Genomic DNA, 24,686 nt, shown 5'->3' on the forward strand with positions numbered 1-24,686 from the left:
TCCAGACCACATTATCTACCTCCTAAGAAATCTGTATGCAGGTCAAGAAGCAAAAATTAGAACTGGACATGGAACAACAGACTGGTTCCAGTTTAGGAAAGGAGTACATCAAGGCAGTATATTGTCAGCCTGCTTATTTAACTTATATGCAGAGTACCTCATGCGGAATGCCGGACTGGAGGAAGCACAAGCTAGAATCAAGATTGCCACGAGAAATACCAATAACCTCAGATATGCAGATGGCACCACCCTTACAGCAGTAAGTAAAGAGGAACTAAGGAGCCTCTTGATGAGAGTGAAAGAGCTGCTTAAAGCTCAACATTCAAAAAACTAAGATCGTGTCATCCAGTCCCATCACTTCATGGCAAATAGATGTGGAAACAATGGAAACAATGACAGATTTTATTTTGGGGGGCTCCAAAATCACTACAGATGGTGACTGCGGCCATGAAATTAAAAGATGCTTGCTTCTTGGAAGAAAAGTTGTGACCAGCCTAGTCAGCATACTAAAAAACAGAGACATTACTTTGCTGACAAAGGTCCATATAGACAAAGTTATGGTTTTTCCAGTAGTTATGTATGGATGTGAGAGTTAGACCATAAAGAAAGGTGAGAACTGAAGAGTTGATGCTTTTGAGCTGTGGTGTTGGAGAAGACTCTTGAGAGTCCCTTGGACTGCAAGATCACACCAGACAATCCTAAAGGAAATCAACCCTGAATATTCACTGGAGGAACAGATGCTGAAGCTGAAACTCCAATACTTTGGCCCCCGATGCGAAGAGCAGACTCATTGGAAAAGACCTTGATGCTGGGAAAAATTGAAGGTGGGAGGAGTAGGGGACAACAGAGGTTAAGTTGGTTGAATGACATCACCGACTCGATGGACCTGAGTTTAAGCAAGCTTCGGCTGTTGCTGATGGACAGGGAAGCCTGGCCTGCTGCAGTCCATGAGGTTGCAAAGAGTCAGCTATGACTGAGAAGCTGAAATGAACTGAGTGAACACAAAGAATGAAGCTTAGTACATTCTTTGAGTAGCTTCTGAATTTCCCCCCAAGTTTTGGCTGTTATTCCACACAAACTCTCCCTTATACAGTATATCATTTTAAATTTAAATTTGTACACTGAAAGAATCTGCCTTAATTATTTCAGACTTTTAAGTGTTTGTATTTAAAATGAATTTGAAATTACTGAATTGAGAATAAAGAGTATATACTTTAAGTGCTTGAAATTATAACTTAACACTGAAGCCTAACACGTGTCACTTGCCTTGTTACACTTTTAGGAGGAAAACAAAAGAAACCATTTGACTAATAGAATTTTCTGGTTCAGGAAGTACACTAAAAGTACATTTTTAATCATTTTTATATCATTCCACATGCCAAATTTAGGCCATTTTTTTTCATATTATCTTTCAGACTATGTGGTGTTATTCTCGATGTCTTTAGTGATCTTATTTTACTGCAAATATTTCATACTTTATACTACCAAAGCTTACTTTAAACTAAGTACAAATCCAGCCTTATATGTTATTTAACACTTATACATGTTATTTATACATTATTTAATATAACGTATAAATTAAATAATTTATTTAATGTCTTATATGTTATTTAACTTCTATAGGTTGAATCCACACAGAGTATGATAAGAATTCTTGGACTCTCTGCTACCTTACCCAACTACCTCGACGTTGCTACATTTTTACATGTTAATCCCTGCATTGGACTTTTCTTCTTTGATGGCCGTTTTCGGCCTGTTCCTCTTGGACAGACATTTCTAGGGGTTAAAAGTACAAATAAGGTAAATACTTCTTTTAAAAAATTATGCTTTTCTAGAAATATTTTTGTTGATATATTGTTTAATACTTGTTTGACATTAGAGACTTCAGACCGCCATTACAAATATGACAGCTTAGAAAAAAATCAAGCACATTTCCTCAACTATATGTAGGAGAATGTCTCCTCTCCAAAAAGCTGCTTGTAATAGTTTGCATTGCTGTTATCAGTGAATATTTTGTATTCTTAGCTAGAATATAAGTTATATATATATTCAAGAAGTTATTTTGATAGGGTTGAAGGCAGTGAAATAATAAAAGACTCTAGTTAAATCAGCAGTATATATTATGATATATTACTCATCTAAAGTAAGTAATACCATATATACAATTGAAAAATAATTTCATGATAACAACTACTAAATGAGGTGTTCTATTTAATTTGTTATATAATTATCATATTAATTATATATACAAGCAGCATTTCTGAAATTCTTTTGAGATGTTCCTTAAATGTTATTACCATGTACCATTTGCATTATCAGGGTGCTTATTTTAGGCTTTTATAGAATCATGAAGGAATATTTTGCTTAAAATTTATACGTTTATTAAGTTTCATGACACTTGTTTCCCCCTGTGGAACAAATAGTTTTAGGAGAAGATTCATGGGCCATTCATTTTCTTTATAAAAGAAAATGAGATAGAATCATGTGTTACTGTGTCAAACTTGGTCTTTAGTGTATTATATTACTTCTTGTCTAAAAATAATTTTGTTACTAAAATAAAGCTATTTTTACCTTACAATATTATAAATAAAATACTTAGAAAATACTAAGAGCCAATATCACTGCAACAGTTAATATACTCTATCTGCATATTAACTAAGATATGTTTAGAATTGTGGGGAACCATTTCAAATGTATACACAAAGGAGAGTTCATGATATAGTAATACTTATGAAATGCATCTTTGATTGTTTCAAGTGCTTTTCAGTATTACTTGCTGCTTTTTTTTTGGTTATATCTTAAAATATATTGATTATTTAGTTTATTTTAATGTATCATTAGAACAGATGTAGAGTTGTGTATAAGATTGTTCTTTCAATTTATAACTTAAATGATAGCAGATGATTATCACAGAAAAATATAAAGTGTTTTCAGATGCTTTCAGCTATCATAAAACTTATTTTCATCATAGAAATTGGTGAATCACTTAAAGCTAATTAAATTCTAAGTATTTTCACCACAATATGTTAGCATTGTAATCGTAAAAGGAATGGTGTGAGATGTTCATCTGTGGTAATTATTTAGAAGGTTCAGAAATTTGGCAAAATTTAAAAAATACTTTTATCAATCTTATGTAGTATAAATAATAAGCTAATTATACATATTAGTTATAAATATGCTTTTTTGTCTTACTAAAATGCATTAGTTTTACACTCAGCTGACATGTACAGTTGGTAACAATTAAGCTTTTCCCCAGGGTGTCATTTAATATATTTTAACCATTGTTAATTTGTTGTTTCTTATACTAAGAAACCCTTGTAGATTTTCGAAAGTTTCTTTCAGAAGCTCATGATATGATGCAGTTGTTGTGGAAGAATATGGGAAAATAGTGTCCATGACACATCTAATTTGAAATAATGCCCTTGTTCAGAATTCAATCCAAATTTAACCAAAAAAATTGTTGAGAATTTTGTTTGGAGGAGTTTTGGTGGGTTTTTTTTGAATCATTAATGGAGAGTCAATTGTCTTGTGATTTTAGATGTATAACATTTTCATCCCATGCAAACTCTGAATCAGTATTAAATAGAGAGACACAAGCTTGGTCACATGCCTGCTGATTAAGGTAAGGCACATGCCTTACCTTTTTTTGGTTGGAAGTCATCTCATCATTAATAGAGAAAATGAGACCTTTTTTAAATTCATGAATTTGATACTAAATTTCCAATCAATTTGGAAAATGTTTCTGTAGAAAAATATTTACTGAACTCCATATTCATTACAGAAATAGTAAGTTTCCTTACATTTTGATATCCTACAGTAATACTCTGTGATTTTGAGAGTTAAGAAAGCTCTATATTTTTATGGAATGAAACAGAAGAAAAACAGCCTGAAGACTGGGCTTCTCTGGGGAAAACAGTGAAAAGAACCTTAAAATTATTTTAAAATATTTCTAATTAGAATATTGTTCTTAAAATTATTGTCTTTAAAAAGCTTGGCATTCTTAATAAAGTTAGTACACTGAAAGTGTTGCATATGAGGTATTTTATTTGTAGTTTTTAATTACATTGTGTTTACTTCCTATGGGTTGTTATGTATTACGTATTGATACTGCACTTCCTGTTTCAGCATTCTGGCTAGTCTGAAAATAAAAGGAGATGCATCATAATTGGTAAAGATTTTTTGTAGCTAAGCAGTTTATAATTGCTTTATTTGATATTTTCCATGTTTTAAAAACTTAAAGGTGCAACAGTTGAATAACATGGATGAAGTATGTTATGAAAGTGTTTTGAAGCAAGTAAAGGCTGGACATCAGGTACACTTTATTTTATACTGTTTTTAGAGATTGCATAATGATTAAAATTATTAATTTTTATGGTCTTAAAAGTGTTCTTCAATTCTGAAATAATGATCCACAGGTTTTATTTCTTAGTAATATTTTAGTCCACTAGGTAACCATTTAAGTCATAAATGTTTCAAAGATAATACTATCATTCTAATATTGATAGATCATGATGTTTTGTTCGTCATTTTTATTAAATAGATAAGAGAAAGAAGAATTTCATCCTTAAGATTTTAGATTATTTAAAAATACCAACCTTCTCTCACACATAAAAATTTTATTTGCATAATGTAAGAAATTAAAATGTTATATTACTCTTACTATTTCATGAAGTAGTGGCAATTGAAATATACATATAATACATTTTCATATCGTTTGGATATTAACTGCTTTTACTTTAAATTCCAAGGTTCAAGATGTTACAATCAGGATTGTTAAGAAAAATGTAGAATAATGATAATTACTTACATAAAAGCTAACCAATGCCAAATTGTATATGGTTCTTCAGGTCACTTTATTTTATTATGGGATTTTTTTTCTACGTTGTTAGCCTTTTATGGCATGTAAAATGAAATATTTTCTGGTCCTTTGTTTTTAAATTCATTTTAAAAGCAGTGACATCTTTTTTTTTTTCCCCAGACTAAATATTGTTTGGAGCCTCAATATATAAAACAAAGATAAACTAGAATTGAAAGTGGGATACTGCCCACTCAACATTCTTGATGCATTTTTCCCCCTTAAAGGCACAGTTTTAAAATTCTTACCTTAATAAAATGTCCTTAGTTATAGGAATAACTTTTAAGGAAAAGAAATCATGATTAAATTGTATGAAAATATTAGTAACTTATTAATATATTTCTTAATGATCAATAAATACCTGAAACTGCTAAAATTACCTTACACTTATTATCTCATTGACTTCTCTCAGCAGCCAATGAGGCAGACACTGTTATCCTAATTTCTCAGATAAGAAGATGAGATGCTGTGCTGAATGAAGTAACATATTGCCTTTGTTTTAGTAGTGTTCTTACAAATATGACCATGTAAGTGTAACATCTTGACTAACCATGGTCTCATATCACTTTATTTGGATTTATTTTATAGCTTTGGTCCTCTTTGATCCTCATTAGAGAACTGCTTCGTGGGGTTGGTTGCATTATTTATCATGTACAAGTAAAGAAGTATAAAAAACCAATATTCTTTCTTTAATACAAAAATATTACCAAATACCACCAGTTTATTCTTGGTCTGGAGACCGAAAACTTTTCAGGAAAGGGCCAGATAGTAAATATTTTACACTTTGTGGGGCTTATGTTGCAGGTACTCACCTGTGCTGTTGTAGCATGAAAGGAGCCATGGACAATATAGGAACAATTGGGCATGGCTATGTTCCAATAAAACTTTATTAATAAGAACAGGAACAGATGCATTCAACTCGCAGGCTGTAGTGTACCAACCTTTGTTCTAGATTTCCTCATGAGGTTTATTTGTAGCAAATGTCTGATGATCCTAAAATGCTATCTTGAGAAACTTTTGGTAGCATTTCACAGGAAATCCTAAAACAAAGCAATGTGTGGCATAGCTGCCAGTGTTTGCACCATCTTTGTAAAAGAACAGGATAAATTAAGTGTAATTAGCTAGATGTTACCACCATGGACATTTATTTCCAACTTTTATATTACAGAAGATATCAACTGTATTATTAGCTAAGGAATCTAGCTCTGGAGCCTATGCCATATTAGAAATATTCAGTAAATATTTCAATGTTTTCTCCATTGATTTTTTTAATTGACTTTATTTTTTAGAACAATTTTGGGTTCACAGCAAAACTGAACAGGAAGTAGAAAGAGTTCTCATACACCCCCTACCCTGACACATGCACAACTTCCTCCACCATCAACTTATCCTCTACTGGTGTGACACTTTGGTTTCAGTCTATGAGCTCATGTTGACACATCAGTATCACCTAAAGTCCATCGGTTACATTAGGGTTCAGTCTCAGTGTTGTACTTTCTATAGGTTTGGACAATGTATCCACCATTATAGTGTCATAAAGAAAATTTCACTGCCCTTAAAGCCCTCTCTGCTCAACTGATTCATCCTTCCTTCCCCTTAACCACTGGTAACCATTCATCTTTTCATTGTCTCTCTAGTTTTGTGTGTTCCAGAATGTCATATAGTTGGAATCATATAAGATTGTAGCCTTTTGTAATTTATAGCCTTTTCAGATTGGTTTCTTCCATAATACGTGTTTGAGGTAACTCCCTGCTTTATCATGGCTTGATAGCTTGTTTTTTTTAGCACTTAATGCTATGCCATTGTCTGGATGTACCACAATTTATGTGTACATAACAGCTTTGAACAGATTTTATGTGGACAGTAGTTTTCACTTCCTTTGGGTATATACCAAGGAGTGTAATTGCAAGATCAATATTTATTAAACTACTTCAACCTTTCTCCATATAATCTTATGTTACAAAATATGTCTTTTTAAAAAATAAAATGCAGTTTTATTCCTAAATATTGGGAAATATAATGGTCATATCTTCTATTGTAGGTAGATAAAAGTCCAAGTAAATATATTTAAAGAATCCTAGGAAGGTTATATCCTCTTCCTCTTCTAGCATAGTTTGTTCTCTGGCTGTTACAGGGGCTAACATGCCCCTCTAGAAATCATAAAGTTCAAATGCTGGCCGGGCATGTTTGGTCAGTAGAGATTAGATCTCACTGCCAGCCCTTTCATTCTTAGTGATTCCATCCATTGCATTACTTTTCAAAACAATAACTGCCATAGGGCAGGCACTTGTAGTAGTAAATTCAGACCAGACAAAGGTGAGATGGAGAGTGAGGTTCACAGTGCTGGTTCCTGTTTAGAAAGGACAGACTAAGCTGGGAAGCCTCAGGAGAAGCTTCAGCCTTTCAGGGGCTGGCTACTATAAGGCAGGAGGAGCCCAGGAATGGAGAGAGTGCAAAACTAAGGCAGAAGTTGCACACATGCATTACCTCCCATTTTTTTGTGTGCATGTCACGGTGTCCACAATCACTAGCCTTTTAAGGATACGTGACCACCAAGCTGTCCCCTTTCTGTACACTTTGGTCTGGCTAAAAATGCACTGTGGATGACTCTGTAAAGTGTGGTTGCAGTTTAAGAACCTACCGGAACACTTAGATATCAGTTCCTATCCAGATCTGTGCTCACATCCCTCTCCCAAAACAAGAAAGGAGCAGGATAACCATGATTGTTTTCAGGTTCTCTGCCCTAAGAAGTAGAGTTTAGGCTGCAGGTCTCACAGTTTCTGTCTCAATGATGAGTGATGATGTTTGTTTTCCATAATAGTAGGACTTTCTTCAGTTCTCTACACATACCTACATATCCATTTACTTTTTTAAATTGTAAAACTAAAATAACAGTATTACAAAAATTTTTCATAATTCTACTATTATTTTACCATTTCAAATTATTATTATAATTTTTATTCATGACCTGCTGGTCTTTTTTTAATCCACTTGCACATGTAGCTTTTAATTTTCCTCATTCAAACTTAATTTTAATCATTAGTTACAGTCCATTGCTAAATGATAATTACACTGTATATACAATTTTATATTCACTGTTTTCCTTAATAAATAGTAAATATTTTTCATTGTTTCTCCATGGTCTTCTCAATGTTAATGTCTGTAAGAGACAGAAAGGAGTTTTTATTCAAGTTCTAAGTTTTAGATGCTGTGTAAGTCACTTTGGACTTTTAAATCTTCATAATCTTCTGATATAAGCATTAAATCTCCTTTAGTTAAAAGATAAATTGAACATAAGACATGTTAAGCAGCTTCTCAAGGTCATACAGTGAGTAAAAGGTCACACCAGGATTGAAATACAAGCTTATGTTGATATAACACACAGCATCTTCAGTACTTTACACTGTCACTTTACCATTAAGCCAATGGCAGCTGTTCTTCTCATTATTGGTTATCCCACCTTTATTGAGTACATTAAATGTTTGCAGCTTGCTCTTATTAAAGATGTGCTAAGTCGCTTCAGTCATGTCCGACTCTGCAACCCTATGGACTGTCATCTACCAGGCTCCTATGTCCATGCGATTCTCCAGGCAAGAATACTAGAGTAGGTTGCCATGCCCTTCTCCAGGGGATCTTCCCAACCCAGGGATTGAACCTGTGTCTCTTAAGTTTCCTGCGTTGACAGGTGGATTCTTTACCACCGATGCCACCTGGGAAGTCCCTTATTAAAGGCAGGGCTGCTGTCGTGATCATCTTTCTATTATTTTTTCTGTTGAAACATTTACTTAGGGTAAGTTGTCTAAAATAGGATTATGGCACAAATGGCCACATTTTATTATCTTACCCCATGATCCTATAATGCACTCCAAATGGGTTATCACATTTTGTTGTCATAGCAGACCTACAAAGGATTTTACAAATGTACACCATGTTCTTCTGAATATTATCAAGTTGTGTGATGTAGGTTATGATCTGATGTGTGTGTGTCATTTTGAATTTGTTTTACAATTTTAAGGTGTATAAGACCGTGTGTTTTACCAGTGAAATTTTTTCTTAAGTATCTGCAATTACCTCTAAATTATGATTACAAAAACACGTGTTTTACATATCATGTTGTTCGTGCTTTGCTTTGGATGTGCAGTTACTTTCAATTAGAAAAACATGTTCTTGCCTGTGTTTTTTGCTTCATGTGTGACCCTGTGGCCTTTGGCCTCCATAATTACATCTTTAAAATGTTTAATATAAAATATGATTAATATACTGATAACAGAGAGTGACCAGTAAAAGAGTTTAAACAAATTTAACACTTGGGCACTCTGTAGAGTAAAAATGAGAGGGGAAAAAATGACTGAATTCTACCATTCAGAGATAGTGTTGGTGTATGTCCTCCCATTTCTTAAAATGCATTTTACTCTCTTAATTTTCTAATTTCTCTATTTTCTCTACCTAAAGATATGATAGAAAAATAAATGGAAACAATAACATGAAATAAACACTTTAAGATGTCAGATTTTAAAAGTTTAATCAGTGTTCTATGCAGTGTTGTTTTTTTTTTTTTAAGGCTTTGTGTTCCAGTGCAACTGGTCCCACTAAGTAAGACTGGGTTATAAGGAAATATTGTTGATTAAGTTCCTAGTGTGGTGTCATGTACATGGGGACTCTGTGATAAATAGGATTTCACTGTGATGAATTGCTCATTTTCATAGATCCTTAGTTTATTGGGGATGCTGGGAAATATTGAATGCATCAGGACTATGGCCCATTAGTTGATATTTGCCTCTAATATTACTCGTATTACAAATGCCCAGGCCAATACCTTCAGATGTTAAGTAATAGGTTGTTGGTTGTTAAGGCAGCATCTTAGTCTTTTATATTAATGTGATCATTTCAGTAAAAAGCTCTTTTACAACACAATTTGAGAACAAACCTCTTTTTCATTTCTTTAAATTATCTGTATTATGTATGTAACTTTGGGAAAGTTGCCCAAAACTATAATCTTTTTTTGTTTTAGTCTTTTCAAAAGGATCGTTCTGTCTATTTAAATCTTCTGTTTGCAAGTTGCTCTGCCAAATACTATTTGGCTTAGAAGTTCAGTTAGCTTGATAGGTGGCAGCTTCTGCTGATTGTCTTTGTAATATGTCCAGAACTGGGATTGCAGTGTGCATACTTGGAAAAGAGGACTGTTTTGCATTTTGATTTTGGAAGCTGAGGTAGATAACCTATTTCAACAAGGCTAGCAATCTTTGACTGAATCCATCACACAAGAATTGCTATTAATACTTCATGGTAGTCTTTGATTACTAAGGCTCATGTGGAAGTTTGTTTTCAGGGCCTTGCATTCCCTCATTGGATTATTTTTCTCTTATCTTCTTGAAGAAATGCCTTCACTAAGCTGTGGTCCTCTGCTTTTATTAGAAGGTTAGCAGAGAACTCCCTAGTGGAGTAGAGTTTAGTTTCATTTTTTCCCTCATAATTGAGGTTGAGTATAATGTTATCCTAGTCACTTGCTGTCTTTGTGTAAGGTTCCAAGTGATAAATTCCAACAAATGAGTTTGTATCCATCTGTCAGAAAATGAAAAATAGATAATTCAACAATCTTTTAACTTATCTCAAAAACTGACAGCTAAATTAACTCTTCAATTATATTATTCTCCCTAACTCTAGTGACTGAAAAGTCTAACTATATGCACTTCATTCTAAGAAATTCTTCTGTATAAATGTTTTGTTTTACATATGAAAGTGTAGTAAATTATGTGTATGTATATGTGTGTGTGTGTGTGTGTGTGTGTGTGTGTGTGTGTACACAGAGAGAGACACAAAGAGAAATAGACAGAGAGAGAGCCAGAGAGCTTTGGTCTGGAATTCAGTTATAACTAACTGTACATTAGTGCATTGTTATTAAGCAGCCAGTATATATTTGATAAATGTACTTTTCTTTATTATTAAGGGAGCATAAGTTATTTCTTATAGGACTGTGTACCTAACAAACTGTAGCTTTATTTTATTGCCTTTTAAATATAGCTTAGTAGTTAGTGTACAGGAGTAAAAGATTGTAAGTCAGTCTGTTCTAGTTCAGGAAAACATTCTTTTTTTTTCTTCGCTACCACCTCATGCCCCGCCACCTTGCCAACTAGTTAAAAAATTCTTTCAAAGACTATTCCTTGATTTTGTTTATTTGTTTGCCTTCAAGTTGTTTCATATTTTGGATTTTCTCTCTAGTGTGGTTTCCCTAAACAATTTTATTAGAGCAACTACTTTTCAGACCATTATTGAGACTAAAAATATGTGTCCATTAAAAAAAAAAAACTATAACTCTCAGGCAAATAAATACTTTTCATGCTGAGAATTAAGTTTCCTCTTAAATATATAAATGAATTAATTTTATTTCTCTCCACTTAGATTTAATTAGAACAGAGCAAATTTCATGTTCAAAAGCCATGCTGCTGGTCTCTGATCATAATGTTGCATGGGTTTCAGTATACCAATCATCCAAACTTGTGTGTTCACGTACTTAATAGATTTCATATGCAACTTTGTCTTAAAAGTATTAAAAGCAGTAGGAGGCAGTTGTGTTCCACTCAAGCATGTGTGATGACAGATGGAGAAAATCTTTTCATGTTGACTTTTCAACAGTCATACTCTGCAAGACTTCAAGCTCTTCTTGGCTATTGGGAAATTAAAAGTTGGCGATTCAGCCTTTAATTTTGATCCATCTGCTCAAACTAATGAGACGTCTCATTTGTAAGCTTCTCTTTGCGTTACCAAATGCAAGTACAGCTTTATCATTCCTGTTAATAATTCCCCTCCTCCTGTGTAACTCACGGAATAGGAAAATAATTGATGCCTTAACCCTATTGAGATATTTCTAGTTATACAAACTTTGTTACAGTGATAGAAAAAGAAATTAGAAACTGCCTCAGAGGTTATAGCATATTTTATAAGTTTACTTGTTCTTTTTTCACATTATCAAAATGTTAAGATCCTTACTCAATAACTTCTTACTCAAAGTCTACCTCCAGTTTCAAGAATAAAAGGTTTTGCAGTATTAAAAAGAAAAAAGTAGTTTCAACCTTGGATTAATGCTAAACATCAGCTTTTCCCTATTCACATATGTGCTTTTTTCTTCATTATTTGTAAGTTTTTCATAGATATATATGTTTCTAGTAAGAAACCACCTTAAAAACTGACTAATAATTATGTATTAATTTATTAGTCTGATGGAAATTCTTTGTTTTTTAGCATTAAATTATAGTTTGTCTAAAAGTAATTATGTCCAATTGAAAAAAACTACTTTGCTAGCTTTAATAATGGAACTTTTCCATTGACCCTTTGCTTAAAAAGTTTTCTTCCTCCAGATACAAGCATCTCTCATTCTTGGTACTAATGGTTTTGTCATATCAAATTTGTCTACAGCATGAATTTTATAGGTAAATTATTTCAGAGCTTCTTTCTTTTCTGCCTTCTTTGTGCTTCCTTCCTTCCCCAAACTTTGACATAGCACCCAAGGAATATAAGAGCCATTGTGCTTAAGGTGCTCAGTTGTGTCCAGCACTTTGCAACCCCATGGACTGTAGCTTGCTAGGCTCCTCTGTTCGTGGGATTTCCCAGGTAAGAATACTGGAGTGGGTTGCCATTTCCTCCTTCAGGAGATCTTCCCGACTCAGAGACTGAACCCGTATCTCCTTTGTCTCCTTCAGTGCAGGCAGATTCTTTACCTTCTGAGCCAATATGAGCAAAATTCATAAGGAGGGGACATTTTAACAATCATGAGTATAAGAATTAAGGACATTTCTCCTTCATCTTTGCTGCTAAAGATGGTAGTACTAAAGAAATATTTTAGATGTTTTCTAAGTATAAGAAACTCTAAAGGAAGCATTCACTAAACTTCTACCTTTGGGAAAAAAACAAAAACAAAAACCCTCCCTACCAACCAGAAGAAAGCTCTGATGAGTCTGCTATCAAATTGAAATTTCCTTATTCTTCCTTATTTCACAGGCAAAAATTAGTTTTGATACAGTTGAGTTCTATATTTTACGTTTTAATCAGTATTACTAGTGTTCGCTTAGATTTTTTTTTTTTCATCTTCTCCCTGTATGATTTCCACAGTATATCTGTGTACATTTAGTTAAAATGAATACCAAAACAGAACATTCTTATTATCATAGAAGGAATTTCTGGTATGACATAATGAAAATGTATCAAAGAGAATTGAATTCTAATTATATTTAGAAGTCAAAATTTTTAATTAGACAGTATAGTTCAGGGGAAATAGTTTCTTAGCACTGTCAGCTGCAAGGTTGATCCTGTGATCACTGTACTGCATATTTTGGTCATGCCTAACTTAGGAACATGGAAAATGATGTCAGCCAAAGCATTCTGCTCTTTCCCCTGCCAAAGCCAAAGGGAGTTTCAACTAAATATTAAGTCAAAGCAAAACTTGATACATGCTTAATGAAAGTTTTGGTTTTTTTTAAGGTGAAACTCCCTTATGATGGTCACTCACAGTTGAGAATAAAATAATCAAAGGGATTACAAAGAGGTTATAAAGTGGAAGTAGTTGCAAAATGCCAGTTTTTCTTTGTGCTTTTCTTTTCTGGCTCTTAGAATACAAAACTCACTTTCCTTTTCTTTACCTTCTAACCTTTTGGGCCACCTTTTTTCGTTGTACCCTTTAGTGGCGGAGAAGGCAATGGCAACCCACTCCAGTACTCTTGCCTGGAAAATCCCATGGACGGAGGAGCCTGGTAGGCTATAGTCCACAGGGTCACAAAGAGTCGGACACTACTGAGCGACTTCACTTTCACTTTCAGTAGAAGATCGTAAGTCATGTAGGAAAGGGGCCATCTCTGCTCCGGCTCATAATCATATTATCATGGCCTTTCCAGTACCTAGCACACAGTTGGTGTTCACGTATTGTGTGATGAATAAGTGAATGGAAGATATGGTAGTCTTTGTAAGTCTGAAGTTATTCTTAAAGGATTAGGGAGCAACCAACTTCAAAGAAAATAATAATTAGATCCACAGGAAGCCAAACGTCCAGGCTGAGGAAAGAACACCTGGAGAAGTGGAATGACATCAAAGATTGCTTTGATTACTTTCTTAAGGAATTTTTTCCTCCCTGTAGTCTATAAAGATCAATGAAAGAATGCTGGTATTCTCCTTAAAAATATTTCATTACATACATTTATTCTTAATATTATTTCATGTATTTATAGTCTTCTCTCTTAGAAATACGAAATTATCTCATTTTCTCCTAAAATAAAATGTCCATGTGATTTAGCTGTTTTTCATGATATGGATAACATTTGTGCCACCAGTTATTTTAAGTTAATATGTTCTTTCTTTTATTTCTACTCATTAAGCCCTAGAGGAGTAACTTTTGAACGCTTTTAAAATTTTACAATTTTAAGAAAGCGAAGTTTCTGAACTATAGTTTACCAAAGGAGTACTCAATTATACTCTTGAGATTTTATCAGTTTCTTTGTTAGCTTTGTAATGTTTTCTTCATTTGCACAGGGAATACTTTTTGATGAGGAATATTAGTATTGCGTTTTCCTTCATTGTTCTTAACATTACTTTTTTGCTAAGTCTTCAAGGACTTTTATTACTAAAATAACACATTCTTATAACAACTGAATCAACACAAATATATAAAAAGAAAAGACTAATGAATTACTTTCTCCTCACCTCTCCTCACTTCAGTGCCCTTGCCCCTGAGTGTATTCAGTTTTCTCCTGGTGCATACAGACATATACAAGTATGTACATATCTTTAGGCGTTTGAGCTTTTTAATGTTAGTAATCAGTGGTTTCTGGAATTACAGCACCAAGTGTTCAAGCACATGGAACAGTTTGTCTCAGAATTACTTTTAGAAGTTTTCAGGATATAAACTAAATTTTCATCTATCCTTATACAGCCTATAGGTCTTCAGCCAAAAGATCAAAAGAAAAAAAAATGCTATGTCTAATCTTGGAATAAAATTGGAAGTAATACAAGTGGTTTTACTTTCCTCAAACTGGTTTTATTTTTATACGTTGAATCAGTAAAATTTCCTTATAGAAGTTATCACCATTTCTATCCATTTTCTCATTCTCTGTGTCTTCTTTGTTGCCCCTCTTCATATTTAAGTAGAAAAATGTGAAGATAGTACAAGTTTTGCTTTGCCCTCTTATAAGTACTAGTACCATATTATTATATAATTTTCCTGTTAGATCTGTACAACTGTAACTATCAGACTTTGCATTATGCTTTATGCAAGTAGCCAGTGTATAAATGCATGTTTTACGTGAAAAGTAAAGTTAGTTAAATTGTATATAATTTGTTATAAATTTTATTATTTGAAAGATTCAATATAGATCCACAGTTGATTTAAGTGAAATATTCCAAACTTAGGAAGTGAATTTATTAGATTATTTGGTAATTTATTGATGTAATTTTTGTAATTGCAATATTAAATTACAGTACATGTATAATTAACAGGTTAAATAATACAAAAGAAGCATTGACTATTTTGTGGTATTTACTTTTGTCAAATGCTCTGTATATTTGGAATTTTCACTAATTCTCTTTGAACAATAATATAAATAATTAAAATAACAGTGTAAAATAAACATAAATGTAAACTTTGTTTCATGGTTTAAATTTACATTTTAAACTGTTTTGTAGTTTACATTTATGTTCATTTTACACTATGTTATTTTAATTATCTATATTATTGTTCAAATAATAGTAGTGATATAGATTTGGGAAGTACTAAAACAAGCATTTGACTGCTTGTAATCATTTTTCTTTTATACACCATGGAAAATTCTCCAGACAGTAATTCAGAATATTTTACATTAAATTGTTGGAAGTTAATTTGACAGCTGTTTATTTCATTTTAGAAAATGATACATTAAATTTCTATTAGCTGGTTTCCAGCTGATATTTGGACTTGGTAGCAGTTGATATTTGGAAGCAGTTGGTAGGTATATTTAATAAGTTTAATTACCACCCCAAGGGTTTGTTAACTACATTTTCGTAGCCATCTTTTACAGTATTTTTTTTCTTTTAAAATTAATTCGTATTGGGGTATAATTGCTTTAGAATGCTGTTTTAGTATATACTACACAGCAAAATAAATCAGCCATACATGTACATATATCCCCTCCCTTTTTGACTTCCTTCCCATGTTTATTAAAGCTAAGTGTAAAATTTTGTGTCCCAGAAATCTGATACAGCTATTTGTGTATTTGCTAAAAAAATGCAAAAAAGAGAGTTGAATATTTAAATTCAATGAACCGCTTCAAACGTTTACTGTCTTTTCTTGTAACTAAGGGTTTCATCAGTTTTTTGTTGTTGGTGTCATAGTAGCATATTTAAGTGAGAAGGGATGGGAAGAAAGAAACTATGTCTCTATACTTAATAGTAAAATATTCTGTTTTTTAAGAGAATAGTATAATAGTGTCAGATCTTATCTTACTTTTTTCTTGGTTTTGTGAATGAGTAGATAGGAAGTCCAGCTCTGACTATATTATGGCAAATAAAGTGGGCAGTTCCCACCTGTACAGTGTTCATCAAGTTAGTGGCTGCTCTTGAAATATGGTGAACGACTTAAGTCTTGTGAAGGTATTATTCTACATGCATGCTAGCTAGCCACAGGCTCACTTTATTAAAACATACACACACGCGCGTGCACGTGCACACAGAAATAGGAGACACTTGGGTAGGGGACAGACCTTCAGTTTATTCATAGAGCATGGTGTTGGTTGCCCCTTTTTACAGGGTAACATGGTAAGAGCCAGCTGTCTCTATGCACAGGGGTTGCCCCATAGGAATGATCGAAAATTATAAAACTTGAAACTTATGTAGCAGCTGCTGGTACATCCTCCCTTCTAGTAGGGGGAGAAAGGATGTAAGGAAGAGAGAGGGAAGGAACAAGAGGAGACAAAGAAGTAGACCAACTGACCTGCCCAAGGACCTTCTCTTTCACTCTGGAATATAAATAGATTCTCTCTTGAGGAGGGAAGGGGCACCTGTACCCTGGAGTATAAGTAGTGTCTCTTTGAGTGATAAGAAGCCTCTAGGCTTTATTACCTATAGAATGGGAAGAAATGGTTCTGGGGGAGTGGAGACATCCTCTGGCTAGTAGAGCCCTTCAGTTTCCACTGCTCAGAAGGCCCTGACCATGTAGGATCACCAGGAACTTCAGGGAGGATCTTTTTCCAACAAGACCTAAAGGTATCTTGCAAGGACAAGTACTCTACTAAATTATCCCAGTAAAATAGTTCTCTGCTACCACTGTTTTATAAAAATCCTTCTAACCTCACCTAGATGAAGAACTAAAGAGCCTCTTGATGAAAGTGAAAGAGGAGAGTGAAAAAGTTGGCTTAAAACTCAACGTTCAGAAAACTAAGATCATGGCATCTGGTCCCATCACTTCATGGGAAATAGATGGGGAAACAGTGGAAACAATGTCAGACTTTATATTTTGGGGCTCCAAAATCACTGCTGATGGTGATTGCAGCCATGAAATTAAAAGACGCTTACTCCTTGGAAGGAAGGTTATGGCCAACCTAGATAGCATATTGAAAAGCAGAGATATTACTTTGCCAACAAAAGTCTGTCTAGTCAAGGCTATGGTTTTTCCAGTGGTCATGTATGGATGTGAGAGTTGGATGGTGAAAAAAGCTGAGCGCCGCAGAATTGATGCTTTTGAACTGTGGTGTTGGAGAAGACTCTTGAGAGTCCCTTGGACTGCAAGGCGATCCAACCAGTCCATCCTAAAGGAGATCAGTCCTGGGTGTTCATTGGAAGAACTGATGTTGAAGCTGAAACTCCAATACTTTGGCCACCTCATGCGAAGAGTTGACTCATTGGAAAAGACTCGGATCCTGGGAAGGATTGGGGGCAGGAGGAGAAGGGGACGACAGAGGATGAGATGGCTGGATGGCATCACCGACTCGATGGACATGGGTTTGGGTAGACTCCGGGAGTTGGTGATGGACAGAGAGGCCTGGCATGCTACAATTCATGGGGTCGCAAAGAGTCGGACACAACTGAGCAACTGAACTGAACTGAACTGAACCTAACTCTCTCCAATTGTCCTTTGTTTCATTCTCTGTGGACTTTGATCTCATTTTTTTCATACTATGGTATTTTATCTGCTCTGTCTTGTAGCTGTATTTTTTAAATCACATGGAGAAAAGCCAAGTAAGTTAAAATGGCTTAATGGATGTTCAAATGACCATGTACCTTTTTTAAAGTACAGTTATAAGTATCTCAACTTGGGTTTGTAGATCTTTTTTTTCTTTTTTCTTATTTTCTCTTTTTTTGTTGATGGGTCAATCAAAGAGTACAGTACAGATTTATGGAGAACTAAGGTGTTTTTTTATTTTGTAAGCACAAACACAAGAGCAGTCACAAAAAATGGATACAATTAAGAGCCGGTCTAAGAGGAATTACAACTTTGTGATTTTCTCTTTATAGCAGTACAGTTTTAATTAGTCTAGTTAGTAAATTTTATTGAGAGTTTATTGGCTTAGTGGGATTTTTTTCTGCTCAAGAAAGTTTAAACAATTCTTTTTAGGGAGAATCTATTCAAGTGTATTATTTGAGAATATTATATACACAGTTGGATATTTAGGAATTATAAGTAGTGATTATTGTCTAAGAAAATAAATCAAAAATACTGATAGAAATCTTAAAAATGCATGTTTTATGTTCTTATCTTACTGAAATTCGATTCAGTCCAAAACACCTTATAATGTTGAACAGTAATATAACTTCAAGTCCAGCAGCATCTGTAGAAATGAAATTGTTAGCTCACTAATGAATTTTATTTGCATAGTAATAGACTAGCTAGTCTTGCTTAATTTGCCATACAGAATAGATGTAGCTATTTTGGGACTGTCAATAACAAATGCCAATGCAATTTGGACTGTCATGGACATCAGTAAAGCATTTTTCTGTGTGTGATGCTATAGTGTATTGAAATATTCTTTATTCTGTTTTATCAGTCTTTAGTGGTTTGACCTAGGTTTAGAAATGAATTAAGTTAACACAGTTGTACTATGGGGACTAACTGAGAGCAGTGTAGTTTGGTTCAAATATTAGTCATAGTTGAAAGCATCTTTGACAAAGCATGAATTCAGACTGGTTGGATTTTTAGAACTTTATTGAATTACTTCATTATTAAATTAATTATTACAAGTAGGTTGGCTTCAACATAATGTTTCTTAAAATTTTTACTTATGTGTTGTCTGTATGAACACTTAAAATCTTTTAACACTTACAATGTAGACTGAAATTTTAAATGGAAATTGAATTGTAGACTTTAGAAGCTTGTAAATTACTGGGACTTCCCTGGTGGCTCAGATTGTAAAGTATCTACCTACAATGCAAGAGACCAGGGTTTGATCCCTGGGTCAGGAAGATCCCCTGGAGAAGGAAATGCTACTCACTCCAATATTCTTGCCGGAGAATTCCATGGAGAGAGGAGTCTGGCGGGCTACAGTCCATGGGATTGCAGAGAGTAAATTACTAAGAATGGTTCATAATTAGGATCTCTTCGAGGAGCCTGTTTGCCTTCTTAATGTGAGAGCTACAGTGGGTAGAGTGCTAAGTATAGAAACTGCTACACTTTTCTTGTAGCATATGAACCATATCTGATTTGTCAGTATTAATTCTAGGTATTGAAAAGAAAGGAGATGGCTTTTACAACTAGACCAAGGCAATGCTGTTACATATTCCGCAAATATTTTTTGAATAGCCAGTGTGGGCCAGCAACTGTGCTAAACACAGAAAACAGAGACACTCTGTGTTTGTGTTGCTTATAATCTGATGAAAGAACCAAAGGCTAATTAAATCATTGTGCATAAAATGTAAATTACAGATTTCACAATAAACTTTTTCCTACTCATTTTAGCATGTTGATGATTTTCTAACTCCATGTTTCCTTTCATTCCATTGTATGTAAGAAAAAGCATTCCCCTTCTTTCCATTTGTTCATTTCTCTGTTGACTCAGATTCTTATTTTATTCAAAAGATTATAATCCATTATTACATTATTATAAGATGACCATATCAGCCCAAATTTGGCAGTTGGGAGCCCCTTCAAACTGGCTTCTTTATCCTTTTGACATGTCCACATCCCAGAATTGGATTAATCATTTCTGATTGATCATGTCTGCAAGCAAATCTGGTGTAGAGAATGGTATTTAGAAACCAGTGAAAGTAATTTATTTCATAAATGAATTTTTCCACTTATTTTTTCCCCCAAAATATCAACCAGAATGAAAGAGAAATTGGGGTTTTTAGAATTTTCAACTTTTAACCAAAAGGAAATTCAGTTTTGAGCAGTTGCTTTCCCCTAGTAGAGTTCCTCTCACAGCTGTTATTTTTAGACTGCTCCAGCGTCCTCTAAGGGGCCATGGGAATTGCTGGCATGAGGTTGGGAGAGGTATGCTGTTTGGGAGGCAGAAATGAGATTTGAGTCTATCAGGTCCACTTAGGTAGCCTTGTTTTTTGTTTTTGTTGTTTTTTTTAATAGCTCCTGCCAAAGAGTTTAGTGAAAGAAAGAATTACACAGCCAAAATAAGTTTTTAAACCACTGTCCTATGGCATTAACTTTTCATAATTTCTACAGGGATGAGTAATTTCTGTTCTTGTGGTGATACCAAATGAACTGATCTTTCAGGTATGCAACATCAGTTTAACTTTTCATGTAGGGATGGGATTTGATCTTCCACTTTGTCATATATATATTAGACTAAGCAAACCAGTAGTTTTTTCCTTATGAGCTTTGAAAAAACAGGTGGAGTACTAATTGGATATACTGGCTGAATGCAGTAGCCTGAAAGTTTTCATATGTAGTGTCTTTTAGTCACCAGATAGCTATGACTCTGCTGTTGTTCAAATCAGGTACAAAGTATTGTATTTGCATAATCATAAGAGAGACCAGTAGCTGAAAATGCTATACCACACCCTTGCAAACTAGGACTGAACCAGAAAGTAGAGTATACTTTTCCACTGCCCTTTGATACTTAAGAATGTTTTTAATTATGTTAAAAACTTTATAGCAAAAGGAAAATGCATTCAAAATACCATTTTAAAATTATGTTTTAAAAACTCTTCTTTTTTTGTGTGGTCATAATATTTTACAGGCCATACTGAAATGTAACTGTCTTATGCTTCTAAGTGTACTGTACAATGTCCTGCCACATGCTAAATTGACTGTAAAATAATACTTTTCATAGTGAGCTAAGCTAGAAATATAATGTATTTTTGCTGTTATAGTACATAAAGCCACTAAGCCATCCAAGTTTGTTTTTTTGAAATTATTATACATTTTGATAACTAGTATCTTTAGGGTTTAGAAAATGTAAAATATTGTAGATTTCTTTTAACCAACTATAGCAGCTCCATACAACTGAAACAGAAACGGATAAATATTAAAATGATTCCTTTAGAGAAATTGATAGAGAATATATTTCACATTCAGGGTAATACCCTAAATGTAATTCAGTAATGACAACCTGAGTCTATTTATCACTTAAAAAGCTTGGGTTTCTCAAGAAGAGCTATAGATTCTCAGTGTGAGAGTTCAGAGGTGGCTCTGAACTGCTGTGTATAGATCTAATTACACGGCTTGGCGCTGTGGAACCACTTCTCTCTACCCCAGATTACTGACCTTGTTGTATTTGCATAATTTAATGCATGAAGACTAATCAATGAATTATATAGTTTTCTGACATAGGTAAGACAAGTAATCCTATTTGAGGTAGTTTATGTATGTGATAAAGCTTTTGCCATGTCTTTTAAAACTAAAAAATATGCTTGGGACTTCCCTGGTGGTCCAGTGACTAAGACTCTGTACTCCCAGTGCTGGGGCCTCATGTTCAATCCCTGGTCAGGGAACTAAATCCCACATACCACAACTAAGAGTTCGCATGCCAGAATTAAAAGATCCTGAGTGCACGATTTAGACCCAGCACAGCCATATATATATGAAATTAGTAAATTAGTAATGCAACTGGTTGGCAGGAATATCTGATGATAAATGCTAGTTGTTATACTCATGATTAATAAAATAGAGAATTTTAAAATTTATTATTTTACCCCTATTTTTAGTAATAATAGTTTTACTGATGTAATCCAAATATGCATACTTAGTCACTCAGTCATGTCCAACTCTTTGCGACCCTATGGACTGTAGCCTGCTAGGCTCCTCTGTCCATGGAATACCAGGCAAGAATACTGGAGTAGGTTACCATTTCCTCCTCCAGGGGATCTTCCCAACCCAAGGGTTGAACCCACGTCTTCTGTGTCTCCTGCATTGCAAGCAGATTCTTTACCTGCTGGGCCATCAGGGAAATGTCAAATTTTCTACTGTTATAAAATATAAAAGTGCTTTCTTTACTCATATCCATCAGTAAGATATTATTTTAGTTAATGAATCTGAATAATTTCATTCATTGTAAATATAGTTCGCTTTGATTTAGGAACTTTTTGACTTCAAAGTCAAGAATTTCTTTTTTTTTAAGATGCTCTTAGAATAGCTTATTTTATGAATTCTTTCTAAAACCCGAATTTTTAACTTTGCAGTGGCATTAAAATATCAGTTGACCTTGAACAATTTGGGAGTTAGGGACACCAACCCTCTATGCAGTCAAAAATGTACCTATACTTTAATCGGTCTCCCAATACCTGCTTCCTTTATATACATGTTTCCTCCAGATCAGTGGTTCTGCATAGGATTCAATTAGCAATGGATTGTGTGGTTCTGTAGTATTTAATACTGAAAAAAATCTTCAAATAAATGGACCTGCCCATCTCAAACTTAGATTGTTCAGTGATCAACTGTATACACATAGCTTTACAACAGTATCAAAAAACTAATAGTAACAATTATAGTTATTAAATATCAGTGGAGCATTTGGTAATAAATTTAAAGAAACTATCCAGGAAAATTAAGTATCCGGTTGAATAATTGGAAGTTAGCTTTATACCTCATATCTAATAAAAGATATCAGTGAAAGTGAATGGCAGCCCACTCCAGTATTCTTACTGGGAAATCCCATGGACAGAGAAGCCTGGTGGTCTACAGTCCATGGGGTCATAAAAGAGTCAAACAGGACTTAGCAATTAAACAACAATCAGTGAAAGTATTAACTCAGCCTACATCCTATTATTATTTATAAACTTTTAAATCTCCATCTCTCCTCAGAAAGGAATGGAGATGCAGATGTAGAGAGTGGACTTGTGGACACAATGGGGAGGGAGTGAGTGGGAGGAATGGAGAAAGCAGCATCAGCATATATCCACTATCATGTATGAAATGGATAGAAGGTGCTGTTTAACCCAGGGAGCCCAGTCTGGCAGCCTGTGGTGACCTGCAGAGGGAGGGGAGGGGAGGGAGGCTCAGGAAGGAGGACATATATGTATAATTATGGCTCATCTGTGTTGTTGTATGGCAGAAACCAACACAACATTGTAAAAAGTAAACAAAAAATAAATAAAAGACATAAGAAAAGAAAAAAATTCATATCTCCGCTCAAAAATGTGCTAAAAATAAGTGTTTTTTGTGAAAGCTGAGCATTTTTAACATTGGGATTTCAGCAATCACTTGTGAGTGCCGCTGGTTGGATGATAGCAGGGAGAATGGCGTGGGAAATGGCAAGGAGAGCTCAGAATTAGTAAGATGTAAACATGCCCTCTGTCCACACACAAAGAGGAACTGTCAGTTGTCAGAAAGAAAACAGACTTTGGAATATCAAATCTGAGGCTAATTCCCAGTTCTGCTCCTGAATGAGTGACAAGTTATTAAAACTCTGAGCTTCAGTTTTCTCACCTGTAAAATACTAATAGAATTGCCTACCTAGTTGTGTTGTTCATAGTAAGTTAGACAACTGTGCTGGCAGCTAGTACTGGGCCTAGCAAATAGTAAGCACTAAATAAATCATTTCTTTTATTATTAGTCCTGGTAATTATTAACAACAGTGGAAAGACCTATGTACATCTCGAGATTACACAGGGCACAACCATGAACAAAGTGCCATGGAAGTGACATTTTTCCCTGGAGAGATTGGAGAAGCATCATTTAGAACTGGGTCTTAAAGGTTTGTAGAATTTCCCCAGGTGAAGTTGGCAGGAGAACTAGGTAAAGTTAAACATGAGTAAAGGCCTGGGAACATTTTGATACAGATACATGGAGGCTGTAATCAACAGGAAGGATTTAGAGATGACACCCCAAAGCCAATAATGAAGAAACTTGGAATGTCATGACCTTTAAGTTAAGGAATTTACTAGCTTTAAGAGAGGACCCCAATTAATTTCTAGATTACACTTTTATTTCTATTTTTTAAAGCTGCATCTTCATGTAATGAGTGGCAGTTTCTGTGTGTGCCATGTTCCTAGATTCCAGTAATGCATCATAGTAACCAGATATTAGCTCTGTGACCACAGGAGGACATGCTAGGGTCATCCACTATTGCATCCCCAGTACCTGTCATGGAAGTTTTAGATGATCACAGACTCACAGAGGAGCTAAATTGAGCACAAAAAATACTTTAAAATGTTTGTGCTCAGTCGCTAAGTTGTGTCCAACACTCTGTGTCCCTGTGCTCTGTAGCCCGCCAAGCTCCTCTGTCCAGGGGATTTCCAAGGCAAGAATACTGGAGTGGTATGCCATTTCCTTCTCCAGGGGATCTTCCTGACCCAGGGATTGGACCTGCGTATCTTGCATCGGCAAGCAGATTCTTCACCATTGAGCCACCTGGGAAACCAGTAATAAACGCTTAAGAGAGGAACGTATGAATTCTTTGGATGCTCAAAAAGAATAAAGTATCACTTG

At 34.4% G+C, this 24,686-nt stretch overlaps 1 protein-coding gene across 6 annotated transcripts in view; it reads left to right on the top strand.

The window, feature by feature from the left end:
- The window catches only part of ASCC3 (activating signal cointegrator 1 complex subunit 3), a 329,002-nt gene that overhangs the window by 138,452 nt on the left and 165,864 nt on the right, over positions 1-24,686 (top strand). For all 6 annotated transcript variants that reach the window (XR_014065459.1, XR_014065457.1, XM_081530206.1 and 3 more), the window contains exons 12-13: positions 1,624-1,800; positions 4,241-4,312. Coding sequence is in view for 4 of the 6 variants with exons in the window: in XM_081530206.1 (XP_081386332.1) it covers positions 1,624-1,800; positions 4,241-4,312 (249 nt within the window). In the remaining 2 variants the exon portion in view is untranslated. The remainder of the gene's footprint in view (positions 1-1,623; positions 1,801-4,240; positions 4,313-24,686) is intronic.

Source organism: Giraffa tippelskirchi, chromosome 9 (assembly GCF_054371585.1).
Source record: "Giraffa tippelskirchi isolate mGirTip1 chromosome 9, T2T-mGirTip1v1.2.pri, whole genome shotgun sequence".
NCBI lineage: Eukaryota > Metazoa > Chordata > Mammalia > Artiodactyla > Giraffidae > Giraffa > Giraffa tippelskirchi.